Here is a 22654-nt window from a genome sequence, read left to right as displayed (position 1 = left end):
TAAATTAATTGCTTTATTTCTAAATAACATCTGTTTATTTTTGTATACATGTAATAATACAGATATATCCAGTAATAGCACATTCTTAAATAATATGACATTCTTTAAAGCAAGTGACATTTACCTCATAATTTGATACATAATTGTAACATGATAGAAATTTTACATCAATATATAAAATGTATTTGCAAACTAAATTCACATTTTAGTGATTGGTTTAAAATAACTAACACAAATTTTATAAAATACACTATTATACTTTTTAACAACCAAAAGTTTTTAAGTACACATATACGTTTTAATAGTATCATTTATATAAACCAATGGAAAAACATGTATGTGTTTGCGGTTACCTTTCATTTTAAAGCTTGTACTAAATAAATGATACAAAATAGTGCTGTAGGAATCATTAGTGTTCTGGACCTTTTCTGACATTATCAACCCTATTTTCTTAAAGGAGCATACAATATGATGTTAATATGATGCCCCTGAAGATTCTAGGCCCAATAAAGAATCAATCAAGAAGTACCTAATATACCTTTGCTTTCATCATTCCTTTGATAATGATAGTTAATTATTCCATATAGAAGTATTCTGGTACTTTCAAATACATGTCATTGGCATTAAAATAATCCTTATATCAGATACAGAAAATGTCCTAATATAATTGATTTTTATTTATTTTTTAATAAATGCATTGGTCCTAAACAGTTGGAACTTTGTATTTGCATACATAATATCATGATTGAAATTACAAATCAAATGTACTATAATTTGCTTAACCACTACAAAACTGCACGCCGTCATATGACATCCAAAAAGGGGATCTCTTATTCCCCGGGTGGACGTCATATGACGTCCTGTAATTTGTGCGGTGATATCTGAATGATGCCTGCACCTAGAGGCATCATTCAGATATCATTTTGTTCTGGCGGCGATTCTGCGCACCATAAGAATGATCATAGCGGCGGTTCCATCGCTTGATCATTCTTATAGGCCATCCGGTGCTTCTCCGGGCTCTCCCATGCCATCGGGCGCCCGGAGATATGATCGCCGTGCGCCGGATGGGAGGCATAGAGATGACTGGTGACCAGATGGTATCTCTATGATCGTCGGTGGCCTGGGCGCTATGTGATGACGTCACACCCGGGTACCCGTAAGTAATAAACCGCTCTTTAAGCTTCATTCTCTTTTCCATGGGCTTCATCTTAAGTAATAAACCTTAATTGCGGCTAGTAAGAATGACATCTGTGATTTTTTTTTCGCAATCTCATTCTTTCCAGCCTGGAGGAGAGATGTGAGGTCTTATTGACCCTGCATCTCTCCTTAAAGAGGACCTGTCACACACTATTTATATTACAAGGGATGTTTACATTCCTTGTAATAGGAATAAAAGCGATCGAAATTTTTTTTTAAAAAAAGTCTAAAAAAAAAATAAAATAAGTAAAAAAAAAAAAAAAAAATTAAAACGCCCCTGTCCCCGGTAGCTAGCGCTCATAAGCAAAAACACACGTAAGTCCCGCCCACGTATGTAAACGTCATTCAAACCACACATGTGAGGTGTCGCCGCATGCATTAGAGCGTGTGCAACAATTCTTGCACTAGACCTCCTCTGTTACTCTAAACTGGTAACCTGTAAAAATTTTGAAGCGTCGCCTATGGAGATTTTTAAGTAATGAAGTTTGGCGCCATTCCATGAGTGTGCACAATTTTAAAGCATGACATGTTCGGTATCTATTTACTCGGCGTAACATCATCTTTTATATTTTACAAAAAAATTGGGCTAACTTTACTGTTTTGTTATTTTTTAATTCATGAAACCGTTTTTTTTCCCCAAAAAAAGGCATTTATAAAATTATTGCGCAAATACCATTTTATTCCCTAGGGTGTCTACTAAAAAAAAATATATCATGTTTGGGGGTTCTGATTAATTTTCTAGCAAAAAACGTTGATTTTTACATGAAGGAGAGAAGTGCCAAAATAGGCCGGTTGTCAAGTGGTTAATATATTGTTAAAAGTGTAATGGAATTTTAAAACTTGATGTTTCTTTAAATGCTTTGCAGTTTTAGCTGCCTTTAACTTTCTTTGGTAATCCTTCTATCCTCTCTTCTATCTATCTTTCACAATCATTTCTTATCAGGCCTGTTGCATCTTTTATTCTCCTTTAATACTTTGTGTAATTTCATTTGCATCTACAACTTTTAATTCCAATACCCCTTTTACAGGTAAGTGAGCTTACTGTAAGAAACCAGATTTGTCTCAGACTGTAAAAAAAATACATGATTTTTAAAAATGAATTTAGTTTCCGTTTATTCAAAATTAGTTTTAGATTTCCAAATATCTTGCACACCTTATGTATCTATTCTAAATGATAACTGTATGTATCACTTATGTTCACTTATCCAAGTTAGCAACAGTGCAATAAGCAATGAAAACCCCAATAGAGAACAAGGGTGGTAAAACATAAACACTGTAAAGAGTGAATTAGAGCATGGAAAGCCATACCTGACCGGTACCTTAAAAGCATTAATACAATTAAAGTGAATCTAAAGCCAAAACTTTTTATTTATTTTTTGCTTTTTTTGCTATGTATGTCTCTGCTATGTTTGTCATCTTGGTTACTGTAATGGAAATCACTTTGGACAGGGGGCCATGGAACACAGAATTCATTGGAGAGGTTAGGAAACCTTTGTTTCAGCTCCACATGCACCTCATATGTCTAAGTAACTCTGTGTCCATTAGGGGCACAAGGTGACCAAGAAAAATGATGGACAGCTGGTTAATGGACAATGAGAAGGTGGTTACTTAAATGGAACAGTAATATCTGCCCACAATATCTCCCAGGATATATATATATATAAAAAGACTTTTCCTGGTTTGTTTGATTTTGAACTTGTTAACTGAAAGAGCTGATCACAGGCCTCTAGAACTGCAGAGGAGAGGGACAGTCTACTCCTACTATAGTCTGTTGCCTACTAGACTGAGGAGGGGGGAGATCACTGTTTGTATTGTTAATTGTAATTAGGTTGTCTGCTATTGTTTGAAGGTTTGCTGGGTTTGCGCTTATGATAATGTATATTGTTTGCAGTTAGCTTGAAGTCGGCAAGGCTGGTCTGCAAGGTTACATCTGAGTCATCCAAGTGGTTAATTAGGTGATGTGATGGGATTCGTCATGAGTCAGCTGTACCTCGTTAGCTAAACCATTGTTTGATGCTTTGGGTAAAAATGTGGGTTATTATGCATGTGGGGACTGACATACTTCTCAAATGTATTTTTGTCCAATAAATCATTCCATGTTCAAGCTGTGTAACTGAGCTAGTCTAGTCTGGATCTTGGTTACAATATTCGGCTGTAAATCAGATATCTGAAGGTTCAGATTGGAGGAAGCAGTGTACGAACGGAGTGCGACAGGGGCGATTGGAAACATTTGTTTCCAATTTTATTTTATAGTACATATACTAGGGCCAATTTAGACAGGAGCTAATTAACTTACCAGCAGGTCTTTAGAGTGTGAGAGGAAACCAGAGTACCCGGAGGAAACCCACGTAAGCACAGGGAGAACATGTAAACTCCAGGCAGATGGTGTCATGGTCAGAATTTGAACCAGCAACCCTTTTTGCTGTTAGGTGAAAGGGCTAACCACTACACCACTGTGCTGCCAAATATATCGTTCTACATTCCCCTGAGACAGGAAATGAAAGCAAGTCCCCCCAATGTGACAGGCAAAAAAAGGTTTTGTCATTAGATATACTTTATGGAAATAAAATAAATTAATAATAAAGAGATATAAGATTCTAGGAGACAATTCAATACACCAGTATCTACCCCAAACAGAAATACATAGAAATTACAATTCAAGGTCACAGGAAGGTTGACACATAGTGGAAAGTGAGGAAAGCTATTTATATTATATAATAAACAATATCCCATTACATGCAAGATGGGAAAAACTGAGAAAAACACTGTGGGGCAGATTCATCAAAGAGATACGACGGCGGATCTCCTGATCCGCCGTCGTACCTCTGAGTCCAGCCGGTCGGATCTATGAGGCTGATCCATAGAATCAGATTCTGCATAGATCTCCCTTAGATCCGACTGGTGTAAGTGACTTACACCAGTCGAATCTTAGGCTGCAATCTACCGCCGGCCGCTAGGTGTCGTCGCTTTTTTTTACGCGTCGGATATGCAAATGAGGAGAACCGCCGATTCAAGTCCGTACGCCCGCCTGTCGCTTTTTTTTAATGTCGTTTGCGTTCGGCTTTTTCTGGCGGATAGCTACCCCTGCTATATGAGGGGTAGCTAATGTTAAGTATGGCCATCGTTCCCGCGCCGAGATTCCAACTTTTACGTCGTCTGCATAAGTCGATCGGGAATACGGATGGCCGCAATTGACGTAGCCGCCGCAAACAATGACGTCCTAGCGACGTCATTTGGAGCATGCACACTGGGAAATTTCGCCGGCGGCGCATGCGCAGTTAAATCGGCGCGGGAACGCGCCTGATTTAAATTGTACACTCCCCCTAGCCGCGGAATTTGCATTCCGCCGGGGGAGTTATGATCCGACGGTGCAATTTTCGAGGTAAGTGCTTTGTGAATACTGCACTAGCCTCGCTAAATTGCACCGGCGGATCGTAAAACACGTAGATCAAGCGGATCTAAAGATCCGCTCATCTACATGAATCTGGCCCTGTATTTTTGCTGGAAGTCAGCAGAGCTTCACCTCATTTACTAGGAAAAATTCCCTTGCAAAGTGAACAGCCCACTTGTCTGTAGTAAATCAACTCCATTATTTATTTATTCTATATCACATTGACAGGCATCTCTGTTACATATGGGTGCCAAATTCCATTCTAAGCACTTATGAACAAAACCTATGCGTGATTTTTTTTTGGTCTAGTAAGGTAAAGTAAAATATGTGGATGAATACAAAACACTAGAATCAGGCGCTCACAGATCAGAGATGTTGAAGTATACATTTACAGAGTTACTTATCTTTAATCTCTTAACTGTGCTTTTTCAATGAGCACAATAGGCCACCTAGCTAACATTCATACTTGACCAATACAAATGTAACTGCTGGTTACAATGTCTTGTACAAGGGCAAAGAGTATATGGATAATTGAAATATAAATATTTGTTTCTTTTACATGTACCCACAAGACAAGGCACGAATGGTAATTATAGTAATGACTTAAAATGAAGACGTTCCAGTAAATAGAATTTAAGTTTATAAACGGTAGCAAATCTGTATATATTGAACCTTCAAGTTGTGTAATGAGGAGTAAATCTGACAAAATATTATCAGGTTTACACATTTAAACCTTGTAACCATCATATAATCTCCATTCACTATAGTGTTAGTTTACCAATTGTGTTATATCAGGGACTACACAACAAGTTCTGCAGTGCACTACAGAGATAGTAACAAGAGAGATTAAATATGTAATAGTAGTAAAGGGGTCTAATGCAATCATCTTATTTGATTGTTTAAGGCATTTGCGCCACAAGACACAGCTTAATAAATGAGCATATAATAAATGTCTAAGCTTATCTAACAAGTTTAATGGTAGATTTACAAAACATGCATTATATTCAAAAACTTATAGAGGTTTTAGCAGAAAGCAAGTGCCTAGAAACTGTTCTTAAACACTCAGTCTGTCCTAAACGAATGCTCAATCATTGTCTTTTACTAGCTCTCAATTCTCGTATAAAGATTTTGCTTCAAATGCCTATTCTAAATTATGCAGATGTTTTAAGGAACTCACTCTGTGTAAAACATTACAGAAAATGTAGCAGATGCAATAAAACTGTTTGCGCCACATAGAACCTGAAGTATAAAAACAATAAACTCCCCTTGCTGCAATAGTAGAAGTCAGATTACATCGAGTCAGAGTCAAGAACCACAGCAGGGAATTGAGGCTGCATTAGTCCCCCCACAGGTACAATGTAAACAGTAATGGATGAATCTGCTTATAACTGAAATGAAAGATTTAGGTGGGTTTAAATAGCTAATAAAAATGCAGAATAACTAGTGAATCCCCATCCTTTCCTTTTCTTTAACAGAAATTATAATTGCTGCAATCTCTCTAAATAATCCAAACTCCAACCCCTTCTCTACACTCAGAAAGACCAAGGGCCAGATTCACTTAGAATTGCCCTGGCGCAGCGTATCAGAGATATGCTACGCCGCCGTATCTTACCTGGCTCTAAGTCAAATCCAGGAAGATTTTGCGCCGTAAGTTACGGCGGCGTAGTGTATTTCACGGCACGTATTTCAAATTGGGCGGGTAGGGGGCGTGATTCATTTAAATGAAGCGCGTCCCCGCGCATTCTCCATTTCGAAATTTCCCGCTGTGCTTTGCGCGAAATGACGTTGCACCGACGTCATTTTTTGAACTTAGACGTGAGTTACGTCCTTTCCTATTCACGAACGACTTACGCAAACAAATAAATTAAAAATTCGACGCGGGAACGACGGCCATACTTTAACATGGCAAGTCTATCTATACGCCACGAAATAGCAGCTTTAACTATACGCCGGGAAAAGCCGACTAGCGACGACGTAAGAGAATGCGACGGCCGCGCGTACTTTCGTGGATCGACGGAAAAAGCTAATTAGCATACCCGACGCGGAAAACGACGCGAACTCCACCCAGCGGGTGCCGAAGTATTGCACCTACGATCCGAAGGCGTACAAAGCCGTACGCCTGTCGGATCAAAGCCAGAAGCCGTCGTATCTTGGTTTGAGGATTCAAACTAAAGATACGACGCTGCAAATTTGAAAATACGCCAGAGTATCAGTAGATACTCCGGCGTATTTCTTCTGTGAATCTGGCCCTTTGAGTTTAAGATCTCTCACCAGCAGAGGGTAGATGGAAGCTCCTGGAGACCATGAAACATGCAAGGATAACTATGTACTGACCTTACTACTACAACAAAGTAGAAAGAGAAATTACCGCTCTCCAAGCTCCTAATAGCTTATGTTGCTCCCGCCCTACTCAAAACCGACAGGTGCTGGCTCTGCACAGGTCCATGAGGAAAAAACAAATCCTGGACTTCCGCACTCCGTTAATTGGCGTGGCAGAATTGTATAATGGTGCTCAGATTTTTGCCATACCTTCCTCAAACCTGTTGAAAAGATTTGAGTAATTGCCATACTTTAAAAAATGTAATCAAATTCATGATCTTGTGAGAAAACAGATACGGAATGTTGTTTAGATAACTTGTATCATAATGAACTGACAGTATTCGTATTCAAGATTAATATATATTGCTGCCAGACTATTGGCTAAATTGGTTAAATATCACCTATTAACAAAGCAATTTAGCCAATAGTCTGGCAGCAATATATATTAGTCTTGAATAAGAATACTGTCAGTTCGTTATAATACAAGTTATCTAAACAACATTCCGTTTCTGTTTTCCCACAAGATCATGAATTTAATGACATTTTTTAAAGTATGGCAATTACTAAAATCTTCTCAACAGGTTTGAGGAAGGTATGGCTAAAATCCTAGCACCATTATACAATTCTGCCACTGCTGCATTCTCCTTGCATGGTGAACTTTCAAATTTTACCTGCCTCCAAGAACAAAATAATCCAATATGCAGTCAAATAAAAAGTGGACAAGACAAGTATAAGATGGCTAACGCGTTTCACATATAATAAATACGCCATTCAACAGAGTGCGGCAGTCCAGGATGTGTTTTTTCCTCATACAACAACAAAGTATCTGTAACATAAATGGATATATTGTCTATGTTTTAGAATGGTAGGTGAGTTTAAATGCCATAACATCTTTTTCTTTTTACTTTGAGTGATAATAATTACAATACATGCGAACAGGCATATGTGTCTGTCACAAATCTTTTTACTGATGCCTAAAACTATGCTCTAGATGTTTAGGCCTAAGCTTTTTATGCCTAGGGAAAGCTTTTTTTTTTTCAACAATAGCCCTCCTAAATATCACCTAAATGTTACCAGGAAAATTTGAAAAATATAAACTACTACATATTAACATTTTAGTATTTTCCTTTGATATAGATGATGCTTATTTGTAAAACAAAGATTGTGGCATATAGTTAAAAATGGATGTAAAAACATTTGTTTAATAACATGTAAACAAAAAAAAAAAAATTGACCCCATACCATAAATGTTTTTCATAAACTATTAATTTTACCCTTACCTCCAAATTCATACAGCAAACCTGAATGGCCCTTAAATCTCAATATATGGAGTGCTAAATATTTCCTATATGTTGTCACTTTACACAGTGAAGTAACTAGCCTCAGGTGATACACATAGATAAAATAACTCCTCCTATATAAGTCATACCTGTTTATCTGCCTTCTTCTCTACTCTACAGCCATTTAGACCCCTTTCACACTGCAGCATTTTTCAGACGCTTTAGCGTTAAAAAAAAGGGCATGTAAAGCACCTGAAAGAAGCCTCATCTGCAATCCCAATGTGAAAGCCCGAGTGCTTTCACACTGAGGTGCTGCGCTGACAGGGCGTCAAAAAAAGTCCTGCAAGCAGCTTCTTTGCAATGCTTTAGGAGCGGTAAATATACAACTCCTAAAGCGCCCCTTCCCATTGAAATCAATGGGAAGCGCCTGCAAAGCACCTGCCAAGTACCATGGCAGCAGCGCTTTGTGGGCGCTTTTAACCCTTTATTTGGCCACAAGCAGGGGTTAAAAGCACCCCGCTAGCGTTTGTAAAAAAAAATTTGGGTCTAAAAGTGCAGAATGTATACAGCTTGTCTGAGATTTCAGAAAGCAGGGGGCAGAGAGTTGAAGTTATACTCTACTGAGCTCAGTATGGGCTGATTGAAGGGAAGGGTTACACCTCATCTGCACACAACACACAGGAACAGAGCAAAGGCCGTTAATTACGGGCTTTGTGCTGGAGCTCCCTGCCATGTCACCTTTTAAGCTCTTGGTGTCAGGAAAGCTTGTCAAAAGTGACTCATGCAGACAGAAGAGGAATGAGGCAGCCGAGAGAAATGACACTTAGTGCTCTGGATTGTGACAAGTAGACACTGTAGAGGGATGTGCCTTGTTCATATTTCATGTCAGAGGTTTACAACCACTGTAAGCCTAACCTCCCTTAACACAAAAAAAACTGTCACCTTAGTTAATTGGTGATATTTAACCAATTTAGCCAATACTCTGCCAGAAATATTTATTAGTCTTGAATAAGAATACTGCCAGTTTGGTATAATACAAGTTATCTAAACAACATTCCGTTTCTGTTTTCCCACAAGATCATGAATTTAGTGACATTTTTTTAAGTATGGCAGGTTTGAGGAAGGTATGGCTAAAATCCTAGCACCATTATAAAAATCCTGCCACTGCTGCATTCTCCTTGCATGGTGAACTTTCAAATTGTACCTGCCTCCAAAATGATCAGAGCACTTAACTGCATATACAGTAAATATATCCTTTAAATACTGAGGGAAAGAAACCTAGAGGTCCACAAAGCATGGAAGATAACCAGCTAGGCCTTCAGAACAATAGATTGACATAACGAAGGCAATAAGTCCTCATTCAGAAAAAGCCCCAAAAAATTACATTTCAAGTAATAATAAAGTGCTTTAAATTAAGATAATGATGAATAATACAACTGTATTTACACATGCCTTTGGCATTTTATAGTAAAACTCATCATGTGGATGATGATTTTAGTTTCCATTAAGTTGTTACAACAGAAGCCAATTATATAAGTGTTATGTTATTTTATATTTAGAATACAGCTGCATTTTTAAAACCTTTTTGCTATTGTATAAACAAGACTAAAATGAATTTTCTATAATTTCTGCAAAAAAAGTTCATATGGCTGATCATAAATTGTACTGGTAAAACACAATAACAGTACTAAATAGCAAACACACAGACACTTCAACTCTACTCTTGATTTTGTTTTAGTTAGCATGAAATCTGGGACTCTCAATACGTCCTTTAGTACATTGGATCGGTATATTGTAATGTATGAAACTACTAAAGTATACTAACATTCAAAAACAATTATTCAAGCATTAAAAATTACTGCTTTATTTGTCATGCCTGCTTAAGAATATTCTGAATCATTTATGTTTTGCAATGTTTTATGATGTCGTTTATAGAATTTACAAATCATGAATAACAATCTATGGATGTGCAAGGTGAGCTTATGAAAACTGAATTTGTAGAGGCATCTGTGGAGTTTTTACGGGAGCATCCATTTAAAGTTGATTCGCTGGATGCAACTCTTTTTTTGTGACTATGAATAGACTTGGAGGTTTCACCATCGTTTTGGTCAAATACCACAGTCATGCTTGATTCCATTCTGGAAACTGTGTACAGACTGCTCTGCCTTGTTGGGTGGAATCGGGTAGACTTTAACTCAAGTTCATCATAACTGGATACCTCTATAAATGGACACCATCTGAAAGCTCTTTTAAAGCCAGCTCGGAACCTAGATTAAAATAAAGGCAGTTTTAGAAATGGTAAAACCACATTTAATACATACTAGTTTATTCACAAAATTGAACAAGTGGAGTTGCAATTTGGAAGTTTTCCCCAGAGCTTAGTAAATATAGTGAGATTCCACGTTGCAAACAATACTTAATTACCGTATGTGCAAGAAAAATTAAGAAAATGCATTTTTGCGTGCACATAACTGGATGATGAAATTCACCCGAGCTTTGCCTCATTCACTGAACTCTGTGGAAAATTCCTTTGCAAAGTGCAAAGAGAACAGCCTATTTGCCTTCATTAAATCACACATACCGTATTTATCGGCGTATACGCGCACTTTTTTCCCCATAAAATCAGGGGTAAATCGTGGGTCCGCGATATATACGCCAATATCATACCTCGGAGGGGAAGGAGGGGGACGCGTGCCCACCGGAAATCACCAAGCCGTCATCTCCTCTCGGCTCTCACTCCGCTGTCACGTCACACACGCACAGTCCCGCCTCCGCCACCAGTATTGGACCAGTGTTCTGTCTGTCACAGGAGATGGTCCAATGGCGATGGCGGAGGCGGGACTGCATGTGTGACGTGACAGCCGAGTGAGAGGAGATGATGGCTCGGTGATTTTTCCCCATGTGAGGTACGTGTGTGAGAGCCGCAGCGAAACGTGTGAAAATCCCATATCTGCTATTCTTTTTCCATATGATTTTCAGATGGAAATAACTTGCTTTTTCTATATTTGTCTATTTTCCTAAGGAGTCATAAAAAGAATATCTAGAGTCCTATTCCACTACTCTCTGTTATACCCATATACCTGATTTATACAGCCAAAGCATCTTGGAGACATCTACAGTGAAAATATAACATAAATGCATGAAGCTACTGGTCATATCTAATATACTTAAATAAATCCATATACATTACTTTTATTATTTTTTTCCAGAAAATTCCCTCTTAAAATTGGGGTGCGCGTTATATGCCGACGCGCGTTATACGCCTATAAATATGGTATTTTTTTATTTATTACAGGTACTTATATAGTGCTGTCAGTTTACACAGTGCTTTACGCATATATATTGTGCATTCACATCAGGAGCTTACAAGGTCCTTAACTCAATTTCATTCATACAGTACATATACTAGAGCCAATTTAGACAGGAGCCATTTTTTTTTTAATTCATCTTTTATTGACATTTATAGACAGGAGCCATTTAATCTACCAACATGTCTTTGGATAGTGGGAGGAAACTGGAGTACTCGGAGGAAACCCACACAGGCACAACATGCAAACTAGACAAGCAATAGAGACAACGCAGAGCTCTCCAAGGGAACACACCCCGGATCAAATGATGGAATCCAAATGTGGGTGCTCTGGCTCCAAAAGTGTCCTCTAATCACTGGACACAAACAGATAGTAGGAAGAGCTGGCGACTCCACAGACACTCTTTAAAGACGTTATTGTAGATACAGTCACTCTGGTATCAACAATAAAGTCTTTAACCACTTGCTTACTGTGCACATATACCCCCTTCCTGCCCAGGCGAAATTTCAGCTTCCGGCACTGTGTCGCTTTAACTGACAATTGCACGGTCGTGCGACGTGGCTCCCAAACACAATTGACGTCCATTTTTTCCCCACAAATAGAGCTTTCTTTTGGTGGTATTTGATCGCCTGTGTGGTTTTTATTTTTTGTGCTATAAACAAAAAAAACAGCATAAATTTTGAAAAAAAAAACTATATTTTTTACTTTTTTTAAAAAAAAATAATAATAATTTTTTCTCAGTTTAGGCCAATACGTATTCTTCTACATATTTTTGGTAAAAAAAAATCGCAATAAGCGTATAGTGACTGGTTTGCGCAAAAGTTATAGCGCCTACAAAATAGGGGACATAATTATGTTTTTTTTTATTATTATTTTTTTACTAGTAATGGCGATCTGAGATTTTTTATTGGGACTGCGACATTATGGCGGACTCATCGGACACTTTTGACACATTTTTGGGACCATTCACATTTATACAGTGAACAGTGCTATAAATATGCACTGATTACTGTATAAATGTGACTGGCAGGGAAGGGGTTAACACTAGGGGGCAGGGAAGGGGTTAAATGTGTAGCCTAGTGAGTGATTGTAACTGTAGGGGCAGGGGACTGACTGGGGAGGTGACCGATCTGTGTCCCTAGGGACACAGCATCGGTCTCCTCTCCCTGACAGAATGTGTATCTCTGTGTTTACACACAGAGATCCACTGTTCTGCTCAGTTACTGGGCAATCACGGGTGCCCGGCGGCCATCACCGTCGCCGGGCACGTGCATCGTGTTCCCAGTAACGTGGCGGGTGTGCGCCCCCTAGCGGCTTTAAAAGACGAGGACGTCATATGACTTCCTGTCAGAACAACTGAGCTACTATGCCACCATCAATTGACGGCGGCTAGTAGATAAGTGGTTAAAGAGGATTTCTGGAGTTGATAGCTTTTCCTACAACATGCAAACTCCAGACAGGTAGTGCCATAGTTGGCATTTGAACAGACGGTCCTAGTGCTTATAGGCAGAAGTGCTAGCCCAATGTGTGCAATCATTTTATAAATTATTCTATTCATTAAACGCTATGCAATACTGAAAACCTTATTTCTGAATTTACTGCTTGCCGAAGGCTTTGGGTTACTGCAAATAACAGTTAACAGCTGTTTATCGAGTAAGACCACATATTTGTATTTATTATAGACAGTTCATGTCTGCCAGGTGACAGTGCCTTGGGAAAATAAATTTCCTCACTCTATAATTTCACCCTGCACTCCCTTGCAGCATCTTTCTAATTTGCAGTTGGTACTGGGATTGGCTATGTCACCACCCCATTGATGTCACTACTTTGATCAGCTGACAGTGCTCTGGACTAGATATCGTCAGTAGGTGCCATCACATTGGAGCAGGTCACAGGCTGCTTCATACTCAGAATTTCTAGGGATTCTCGCTGCAGAGGAAAAAGGAGCTGCAGGGGAGGATATGTAAGTATGTTGGGGTCAGGGAGACCTTTCCAGAGACATTCTCTATATGGATAAGGTGGCAGTGTTTCTTTAAAGCGAAGTTCCAGTCATATTTTTGTTTAGTAAAGGTCAGCAGCTACAAAAAGTTTCTGACTTTTAAAAAACAGCAACCTGTACCATGATCCAGTGGTGCACTGTGTTCTCCCTGTGTCCTCCCTTGGTGGCAACAGCATCTCTACTATGGGCACCCAGCTGTGACAGCTTGTGGCTTCATAGTCGGGTGCCCACTGTGCATGCGCGAGTGGCACTGCGCTCTCTGACTGGTCCCAAAGGAACTGTCATGTGTCCCAGAAGTCTTCGGGAAGTCACTTAAGGCGACCGGAACGGAAGTGGGAGCAGGTACCTATCAAAATAGGTTACCTGCTCCCCCTCCTCCCCAAAAGCTCTGTTTTACAAAAAGGAGCTGGGGAGGAGTCCTTAAAGTGGAAGATCCACTTTTGGGTGAAACTCCACTTTTACCCCTTCCATACAGGGCATTTTCACCCCCTTCCTGCCCCGGACCAATTTTTAGTTTTCAGCGCTGTTGCACTTTGAATGACAATTGCACGGTCATGCAACACTGTACCCAAATTAAATCTTTATGTTTTTTCCCCCCCACAAATAGAGCTTTCGTTTGGTGGTATTGTATCATCTCTGCGGTTTTTATTTTTTGCGCTATAAACAAAAGAAGAGCGACAATTAAAAAAAAATCTGAATATTTTTTACTTTCTTATTTAATAGATGTCACAATTTAAAAAAAAAAAATGTTTTTTCTCAGTTTAGACCGATACATATTCTTCTACATATTTTTTGTAAAAAAAAATCACAATAATCGTATATTGATTGGTTTGAGCAGAAGTTATAACGTCTACAAAATAGGTGATAGATTTATGTCATTTTTGTTTTATACATTTTTTTACTAGTAATGGCGGCGATCTGCGATTTTTATTGTGACCGTGACATTGCGTCAGACACGTCGGACAGTTTTGACACGGTTTTGGGACCATTCACATTTATACAGCGATTAGTGCTATAAAACTGCACTGATTACTGTGTAAATGTGACTGGCAGGGAAGGGGTTAACGCTAGGGGGCGCTGAAGGGGTTAAAATGTTCCCTAAAGTGTGTTCTAACTGTAGGGGGAGGGGACTCACAAGGGGAGGAGACCGATGTGTGTTCCTCTGTACTAGGAACACAGCATCGGTCTCCTCACCTCTAACAGGAGGTGGATCTGTGTGTTTACGTCATTTTATAATGGCCCGGTAAGGAAGAGGTTAAGTATAACGACCTTTACATGTGATAGCTGGTTACAGGACAGGAGGTGGATCTGTGTGTTTACACACACAGATCCACACTCATGCCGTGATTACTGGCAATCGAGGGTGGCCGGCGGACCCTAGATTGCCAGGAAAAAAGGACGTCATATGACGTCCACCCGGATCCAAGGAGGGTTCCTGCCGGTGTCATTTTATAATGGCCCGGTAAGGAAGAGGTTAAGTATAACGACCTTTTTCATGTGATAGCTGGTTACAGCTGCTTTGGTCTCAGTCAGTCCTCCTTTTACTGCAGTATGATAAAACTATATCACTGTATGAATCAGTGCACATACAACAGCCTTTATCCACCACATCTAAAATAAATGTATTCTACAATTTATAACCGGCATATAGCAGGATTTCACAAATATCATGCTTTGTTGAAAGGCAGTAAAATAAGTCTATGTCATTGTACTAGTTCAATCAGGTGAAAATAGAGCCATAGAGCTTCTCTGAAAGCTGGTGAGAGGTTTATCCCTCCACTACAGGATTTATGTTTTTGAATAACAAATGCTTTTCCTAGTTTATATAAAAGTTATTTCTTAGAAGCCATTTCCACCAGGAAAACAAGGGATTAACATTTTGCTTCCGTGCTACCACATGTTGAGGTATTACAAAATGAGTATGGACACACTTTCTTTAGCTTTTTGCATTTTTTTTATTTTTTTTTGCTGGATTTTTATTTTTTATAAAGAAAAAAAAAAACTTTAATATTTATAAAAACACTTTTGTGACTAGCTGTCTTTGATGCCTAAGCCAACCTTAGTACCATCAGCATGCCTTGGTTAACTTAACAGTAGCTTCATGACTGGTATTTATATAGCACAAACAAATTATGCAGTCCTTTACATATTGTATGTTCATAACAGTGCCTTCCCTCAAGTAGCTTACAATCTACATCATATAATAAACATACTAGGGCCAATTCAGACAAGAGAAAACCACCCACCAGCATGTCTTTGGAGTGTGGAATGATCCTAGTGCCGCAAGGCAGTAGCAATAACCACTAGGCTGACAAATGTGCAAACATTCATTAAAAAATTATTAATATATTAAATATATTATTAATATTTTTTTTCCATTTATATATTATTTTTTATTTTAATGCTGTAAATGTACTTGGCAATTACAAGTATTAAAGAGATACTATAATGTAGCGCTACCCCCGAAGGAGCCGCTGGTTGATTTGGGGATCGGCCTAAGTTACCCTGGCAGTGTCTAGGGGTGTAACTGTGAGAATAGCAACAGTAAGTGGAAGTCCAGACATCCAATAAAGAGTTTTCAATGCTTTATTGTCCAGGCCAAACACGGCCAACATCAACACAATTTGGGAAGATCAAAGTTGATGAAGGAAGAAAAGAGAAACCATGCGGTATCAGGCCTGGATATAGAACCGAGCAATACACTACACTGCATTGAACCAATTGTGTAACACGTCGCCACTCTACTCGGAGTGGGTGAAGTGCCCCCGGACAGACCCCTATAATAGGCCTGGCAGCCAGAGTGTCACTCTGGATAATACTGGGAGGAACAGGTCTCTCACACAGACTCTAGGGCCCCTGCCACAGGCCAATTTCAATAGAGGACTTGAGTAAATAAGGAAAGAGAATCCTCCCAGCAGACTTTTCTATAAATGGTCCCCGGATGACAGCAAGCATACCTGTCAGTGGTCCGGACACCCGATCCCAGGCTGGGATTCTGTCAATAGGCCTTGGAGCCCAGTAGAACGCTGAGGTCCCTTCTCTCATCAGGATGAGGTTAGCTGCAAAGATCAGCTCTGGCCAGGTGGGCCGCGCTGACGGGGTCCATGGATGCGCGTACCCTGAAGGTGGGTACCGCACCTGGAACGGGGACCCCGCAAAGAGTTTTCTAACATATGACCTCTCTCACAGATATACCCTCCCCAGCATGCCCTGCGAGGGAAAACATCCTCTAATTGGCTGCTGGGAGAAGATCTGTTCTGCTAGAACCCCTCTGGCACCAGTTGCCGGCCAGGGGTGGCATTGCACTCCCTGACCGCAGACTGACCCAGTGGACATTTTCCAGAATGACAGAGGTCCCGAATTTAAACAAATACTGGAAGGGAGCAAGGTAACTCTCCCTTCCCCACTAAATTTAGGCGTAGTGCCCATGCTGAAAGCAAGGGGGCGCTACAATAATTTTTTATATGCATTTTGTTCACCACATAGTGTATTCATGGTAAAACCTGTGGGTTCGAGGTTTGTGGTACCGGTGAATTTATGGGTTAAACCTGTGGACGCTAGGTTCTACCAGTGAATTTATGTGTAAATATGTCAGATCAAATTTTAAGGGGCCTATAATGCTCTTTCTGACCTAATGAGGGCTTTGGTATGTGCTAGTCCTCACACTATTAAATGCTGGATTCCCGTAGCCATTTCTCAGTGTGTGTTGAAGCAGTGCAGGAAGAGCTGTCAGTCTGTATGGTTAGCTGCTATACTATGTTATACAGTGCAATATTTTGCTAATGTTGTAAGAAAACCATAATTCATGAAGATAATGCTCATGTGCATGTGTCAGTACACAGACGAACTCTGGCCAGTAAGCGGCATGAATAGTAAATTATACGCTGCACTTTGGAATATTACACAATAAATGCATGCTGAAGATTAAAACAAACACATGTCATGTTAATGTGACATATGTGACATAGATGTGATATGACCAAAATAAAAACAATAATTATGTCAATTAAAACATTAATAATAAAGTGCTCATGTGCATCCAAGTGCTTTGTAACACAGATATAAGTGTCCGGTGGTATATAGGGAACAACACTAGTCCCACTTTAAATAGCAAAAGTGCTATTGTGCAAAAATAAGTATTTTTATAAGACAATGCTGTGACAGTCCTGTTGAAAAAAGTGCATATGCGTGGTATCCAGTAATAGCACTGCTGACATGCTTATAAATCAATGCGTCTGAAAATGATTGACAGGTGTTGCAGATTATGCATTGGTGCTCTCATTCCAGTGACCCCCTAGGTATTAAATGCTCACCTTGGAGCGCGCGACTTATCGATTATGCTCAGTCAGTGCACGCTTGTGAACCACCTCTGGGTTCTATAATGGTAACAGGATCCTGGGCTTCTTTCTGTATACCCCCCCCCCCCCCCCATTCAGAAACCCAACACTATTTTTGGACTACCTTTTTGAGTGTGCCAGCAACAGTTGCTTTTTAGCCACTTTTACTCATTTATTTAATATTACAATTACTGCTGTGTAAAAAATGAGTTGTTTTTTTGCTTTGTGACTTAGTGTTTTGGACATAGCGTTTATACTTTTGATAAAGGTATATTTTTCAAATACAATGCTGTGCTGCATCCACTGCAACTTCTGTGGCCTCCAGTGACAGGGAATTAAGTCTTAGAAAGGGTTTCAGAGGCCTATCATACTCCACTTACAGTGAGTAATAGGGTCATAGGGCCATGTTAAGGGAGTAAAACAAAGGCTGAAACCTCCGCAGCATTCTCCTACACCCACCTCATCATCTCCAGCAGCATCTTTCTCATGGCAGGTATCTCTTCTAGAGTCACATGAGCTGAAGAAAGAGGGGACTTGCTGCTGTCTCAAAGCCAACATGAATATCAATACTCTACTTATAACCCCATGACGTGGCAGCAAGGAGGAGGGTGAAAATAATTGGGTGCTGAAGGGGTTAAACAGGATGAAATGAGGCAGGCTTTGGAAGGGAAATGGACTGGTTGAGATTATTAAGGACAATTTTGTCCTCAATGAGAATGAGGACTTAGGTCCTTTGCTGCAGGAAATTTGTGGCAAATGGGGTCTTTTATGCCCAGATGCCTGTATAAGGACCCTATGATCTAGGTTATTAAAAGAGAGGAATCATTATTGGGTGGTCACCTTATTAGATCCCCAATTCAAAGGTAAAGTGGTAAATCTCCTGCTTCCATCCCAAAAGAAGTCCAAAATGAGAACTTTGAGAAGGTGCTGCATTAATACCTCTTGTTCACATTTTCTAATGATGGATGGGTCCCCTCTAATAACCAACAAGCATCTGAAAAGTGGTGGTGGCTGCTTGAGTTTTAAAAGTTTTTTTTTAAGACACAACAGCCAGACCCACCTAGAGGAAATGCCTGAACTACATGATTCTACAGTTCTAACATTTTGAATATAATGCACACATTTTCAGCAGCTTGAGTTCTGCTGCAACATTTACTGCAGGAAAAATCCTGCTTTGTGTCTCCAGGTGTGCAACCTTTTGTGGCGCTCCAATACACTTAAGATATTACACAATATTTCCACAGTTTGACCTAAAATGCATATTTTGGTGAAGATACATTTTTCTACATATCTCAAAGTTTGCATTCTAGTACTAGTACACTTTTAAGATGTTACATATTGTTTTCACACTTCGACTTCAGCTGCTGCATTTCTAATTTTTACTCAAGGTTAAATCTCAAAGTTTGCTGCCTTTTCTGGTGCACACTTAAGACACTACAGTATGGGCACAGTTGACAAAAGCATCTCGTATGTGGTATTTAGGTGTCCAGACACATTTTGCCTAAATATCGCATTTGATCCTAAAACTGTCAATTCACTATACTGTTTTGTGGCTGCAGCATCCTTAACAACCGATAAGTCATCAGCTGTCAGTGGAAATGTCAAGAAAACAATTGCCAGCAATAAAAAAAAATAGGAAAAAAATGGCATGGGGTTCCTCCCAAACTCCAAGGGCCAGGGATGGATTGGGAGGGACCCAATGCCATTTTTTTTTAGGGAAAACCCCACACCAATTAAAAAAAAATGCCATGGGGGTCCCCCCAAAACCCATACCAGACCCTTATCCGAGTATGCAGACCAGTTGGCCAGAAAAGGACCAACCACCCCGGTTACGGTAACGGTAGCAACGTAACAAGTAACCCAAACAGTTATACAGTATATTGCATTGCTCTTCTATGATTCTATTTGGGCTTTCAAGCACTTAGTATGTTTGGAGAGAAGATTAAAGTCTTTGTAAAATATTGCCTATTTTTCTAGCACAACTTTTTTTTGCTTCTTTCATTAATATTATTTTTGTGGTCTTAAGGATGGGAGTTTACTAGAAACAGATCATCAGAAAAGTATAAAAACACATGTAACATCACTGCTAAGCTTTTAATGTTCTTGCAGTGACTTTTGCTGCAAGGGCAGTAACTATGGACATACAGTAGACATACACCCACCAAAGCCCTTTCTCTACACCCAGTTTGTGGATAGGTTCTTGGGAGTCAAGACAAAAGCATTGTTTTTTGGAAAATAATGAATGTGGGCATGTTGTATGTGAGAGACGGGGAGGGGGATATGTGGAATTTTGTAATCCAACAGGAAAGGTTGAAAATAATTCTTGGGATTTTAGTGCAGCAAAGGCAGTGTGTTGTCAACTCAAAGAGGAAGTTGGGAGCACGCTGGATTTGTTTGGCAGATCGCTATGTATTTTTCTGTACTGAGGTTGGGTTCACACTAATGTGAATTGGATGTGGGTTTCCCTGCATCCAATTCGCATGACAGGAGAGTGTGACAGGCTTTCTATGGAGTTGTTTCACACATCTCCGAGGCGGCCGCAGAGTGCACAGCAGAAGGGTCCTGTGTGTCTTTGGATCCATTACAGGTCTGAATTCAGGCAAAAATTCTGTCCTAATTAAGACCTGAAATGGTAAACGGGGATGCACCAAACCCCCTGCTGTGCCCTGAATCGCACATAGTATGAACCCAGCCTTAAAGGGATAAAACATGGGTGGGGAAATGTGCATGTTTGTTCAGCAATGTACTAAATAATTTTAATATTTTTCTCTCAGATAAACTTTAGGAAAGTATATAGAAAATAAGTAACTGACTCTAACAAACAAGTAAACTGGGTAAAATATTAAAAACGTTGGCATGTCACAGCTTATGACAGAGACATATCATGTGAGCCATATTATTTCAGATCATTGACTCCAAATGCTTCAAACACTAATTATAAGACAGAAATCACAATCTGGAACTTTGCCAAAGAATTTCTCACTCCCTGTGGAGTTCCGTTTTGCTGCCTTGTTAAGCATTTACAACAGCTGATTGAATTCCTGAAGGATAATTGTCATATCAGGCTTTTTAATTGATAGATCCGGGTCCAAGGTCCTCCTGCCTTTTTTCCTTACCTTTTATTCAGACAGCAATAAATTATGGGGTTGTACATAGTTGAGCTCATTGCCAGCCAAAAAATAGCCAAGTAGATTTGTTGGATGTATTTCCATCTTTCCACTTTGATGTCAAGTGCAGTGACGATAAAAAATATATGATAGGGAAGCCAACAAATTGCAAACGTCACGACAACCACAATCATCATTTTGACCACCTGCAAAGGAAAAGAACGTTTTCAACACTGAAGTCATAATTACATTTATAACAACTATAGCAAATAAAACTGCATGAATCTATCAATTTAAAATGTCAACTTGGAAATGGACATTCACAAAGTAATATGGATCAATCAAGTATGAATTTAGACTATACTTTTATGAGCATGATTTTAAAGCTCACAAATTAAAAATATAATTATTTTTCAAATCTCCCAAAAAACGTGACTGCTGATTTGTAGACATTAATTAAATCCATGCTGTTAAGATACTAACCTGCACAATACAGTAGAAATGGAGATATGTGTGTTTGGGTGCTAAATGGCTTCCATATATTCAACACAGTGTAACAATGTTTTAACACTTACATATTCATAGCAAACTATTGCTTAAAAAACACACATATCGTTATTATACTGCAGGTCAGTATTTAAAAGAACAGGGATGCCTGAAGTTGCTGGATTATTCTTTGATGGATCAAAATGTTATGCCCATTGTGCTGTAACCTCTTATTTTTAATGTTGGTGTTTTTTCTTGGGGTACACACCCATTTATATGCATAAATAACAGTTTTTACCTGCTCTTTAGTATCTGTTTATGCAATTTAAAAAAATCTTTAGTTTTAACTTAAAGAGATATATGGGTGTATGGGATGCAAGGGAATGTAAGCCATGTATGGATTTGTACATTTTTCTTTTTATAGTTACTATGGCCAGGGTTAAAAAATTATTTAAAAAAGTTCATATTACTACCTGATAAATAGTATATTCATATTTTTTTTCCAAAAAATATTAAATGTCACATATTATTTCATACTAGCATTTGATTATAGCTGAAGCTGAAAAGTACACATACACACACACAAACAGGTGAATTAGTCATAACAGTGAATCAACTCTATTGAATGGTTCTGTCCAGGCGTTTCAATGCGAAACAGCAGGGAGATGTTTATTGTTGTGCTGTTAATTTGGTAATTCTATAGTACACATTTACCATAAAAGAGTTGTGCTACTTAATATTGATAAAAATGACAATCATGAACAATAAATATATAACACATGCAGTTTGCACCAAATGAAGGGCAAACTTAAAACAAAAAAAGTCCAAGTGCACTTAAAAAAATGTGTAAAAATGGATAAAAGGATCCTCTTCTTAAATGCTCAAAAAGATCCATGTAGACAGTGGACATCCATCAACATTTAAAAAGATCCAAGTCTTGACACCACCACCTTATGATGGGAAGAATGCAGGCTTACCAACTTCGCAAGACCCTCTAAAAAAAGAAAGGTCAGTAGAGCATGGTCCAGGAGCGTTTATAAAGTATCCCCTTGGAGGCAAATGTTTAAATAGTGATGATCATCCCAGCATTATCTCAATAGGCTCATTCCCAAAAACATGGGAGAAAATTCTCCAAATAGTGTAAAACCTTTTGACTCGATTTATTAAAATTTTACATTGAACTTACATCTACAGTATAAATCGTAAATAGTACTATAAGGAAAATCCTCA

The 22654-nt window shown here is 39.0% G+C and overlaps 1 protein-coding gene across 1 annotated transcript in view; it reads right to left on the bottom strand.

Annotated features, from left to right (window-relative positions):
- Positions 1-9808: 9808 nt before the first annotated feature.
- TACR3 (tachykinin receptor 3) overlaps positions 9809-22654 on the bottom strand; it is a 292646-nt gene continuing 279800 nt past the window's right edge. Inside the window, exons 4-5 of the mRNA XM_040329788.1 lie at positions 20948-21144; positions 9809-10454 (exon numbers count right to left, since the gene is read on the bottom strand). Coding sequence (XP_040185722.1) covers positions 10133-10454; positions 20948-21144 — 519 coding nt within the window. The 3' untranslated portion in view covers positions 9809-10132. The remainder of the gene's footprint in view (positions 10455-20947; positions 21145-22654) is intronic.

This window comes from Rana temporaria, chromosome 1 (assembly GCF_905171775.1).
Source record: "Rana temporaria chromosome 1, aRanTem1.1, whole genome shotgun sequence".
Lineage (NCBI taxonomy): Eukaryota > Metazoa > Chordata > Amphibia > Anura > Ranidae > Rana > Rana temporaria.
The sequence above is the reverse complement of the archived record's forward strand: the minus strand, read 5'-3'. Positions and strand labels throughout refer to the sequence as shown.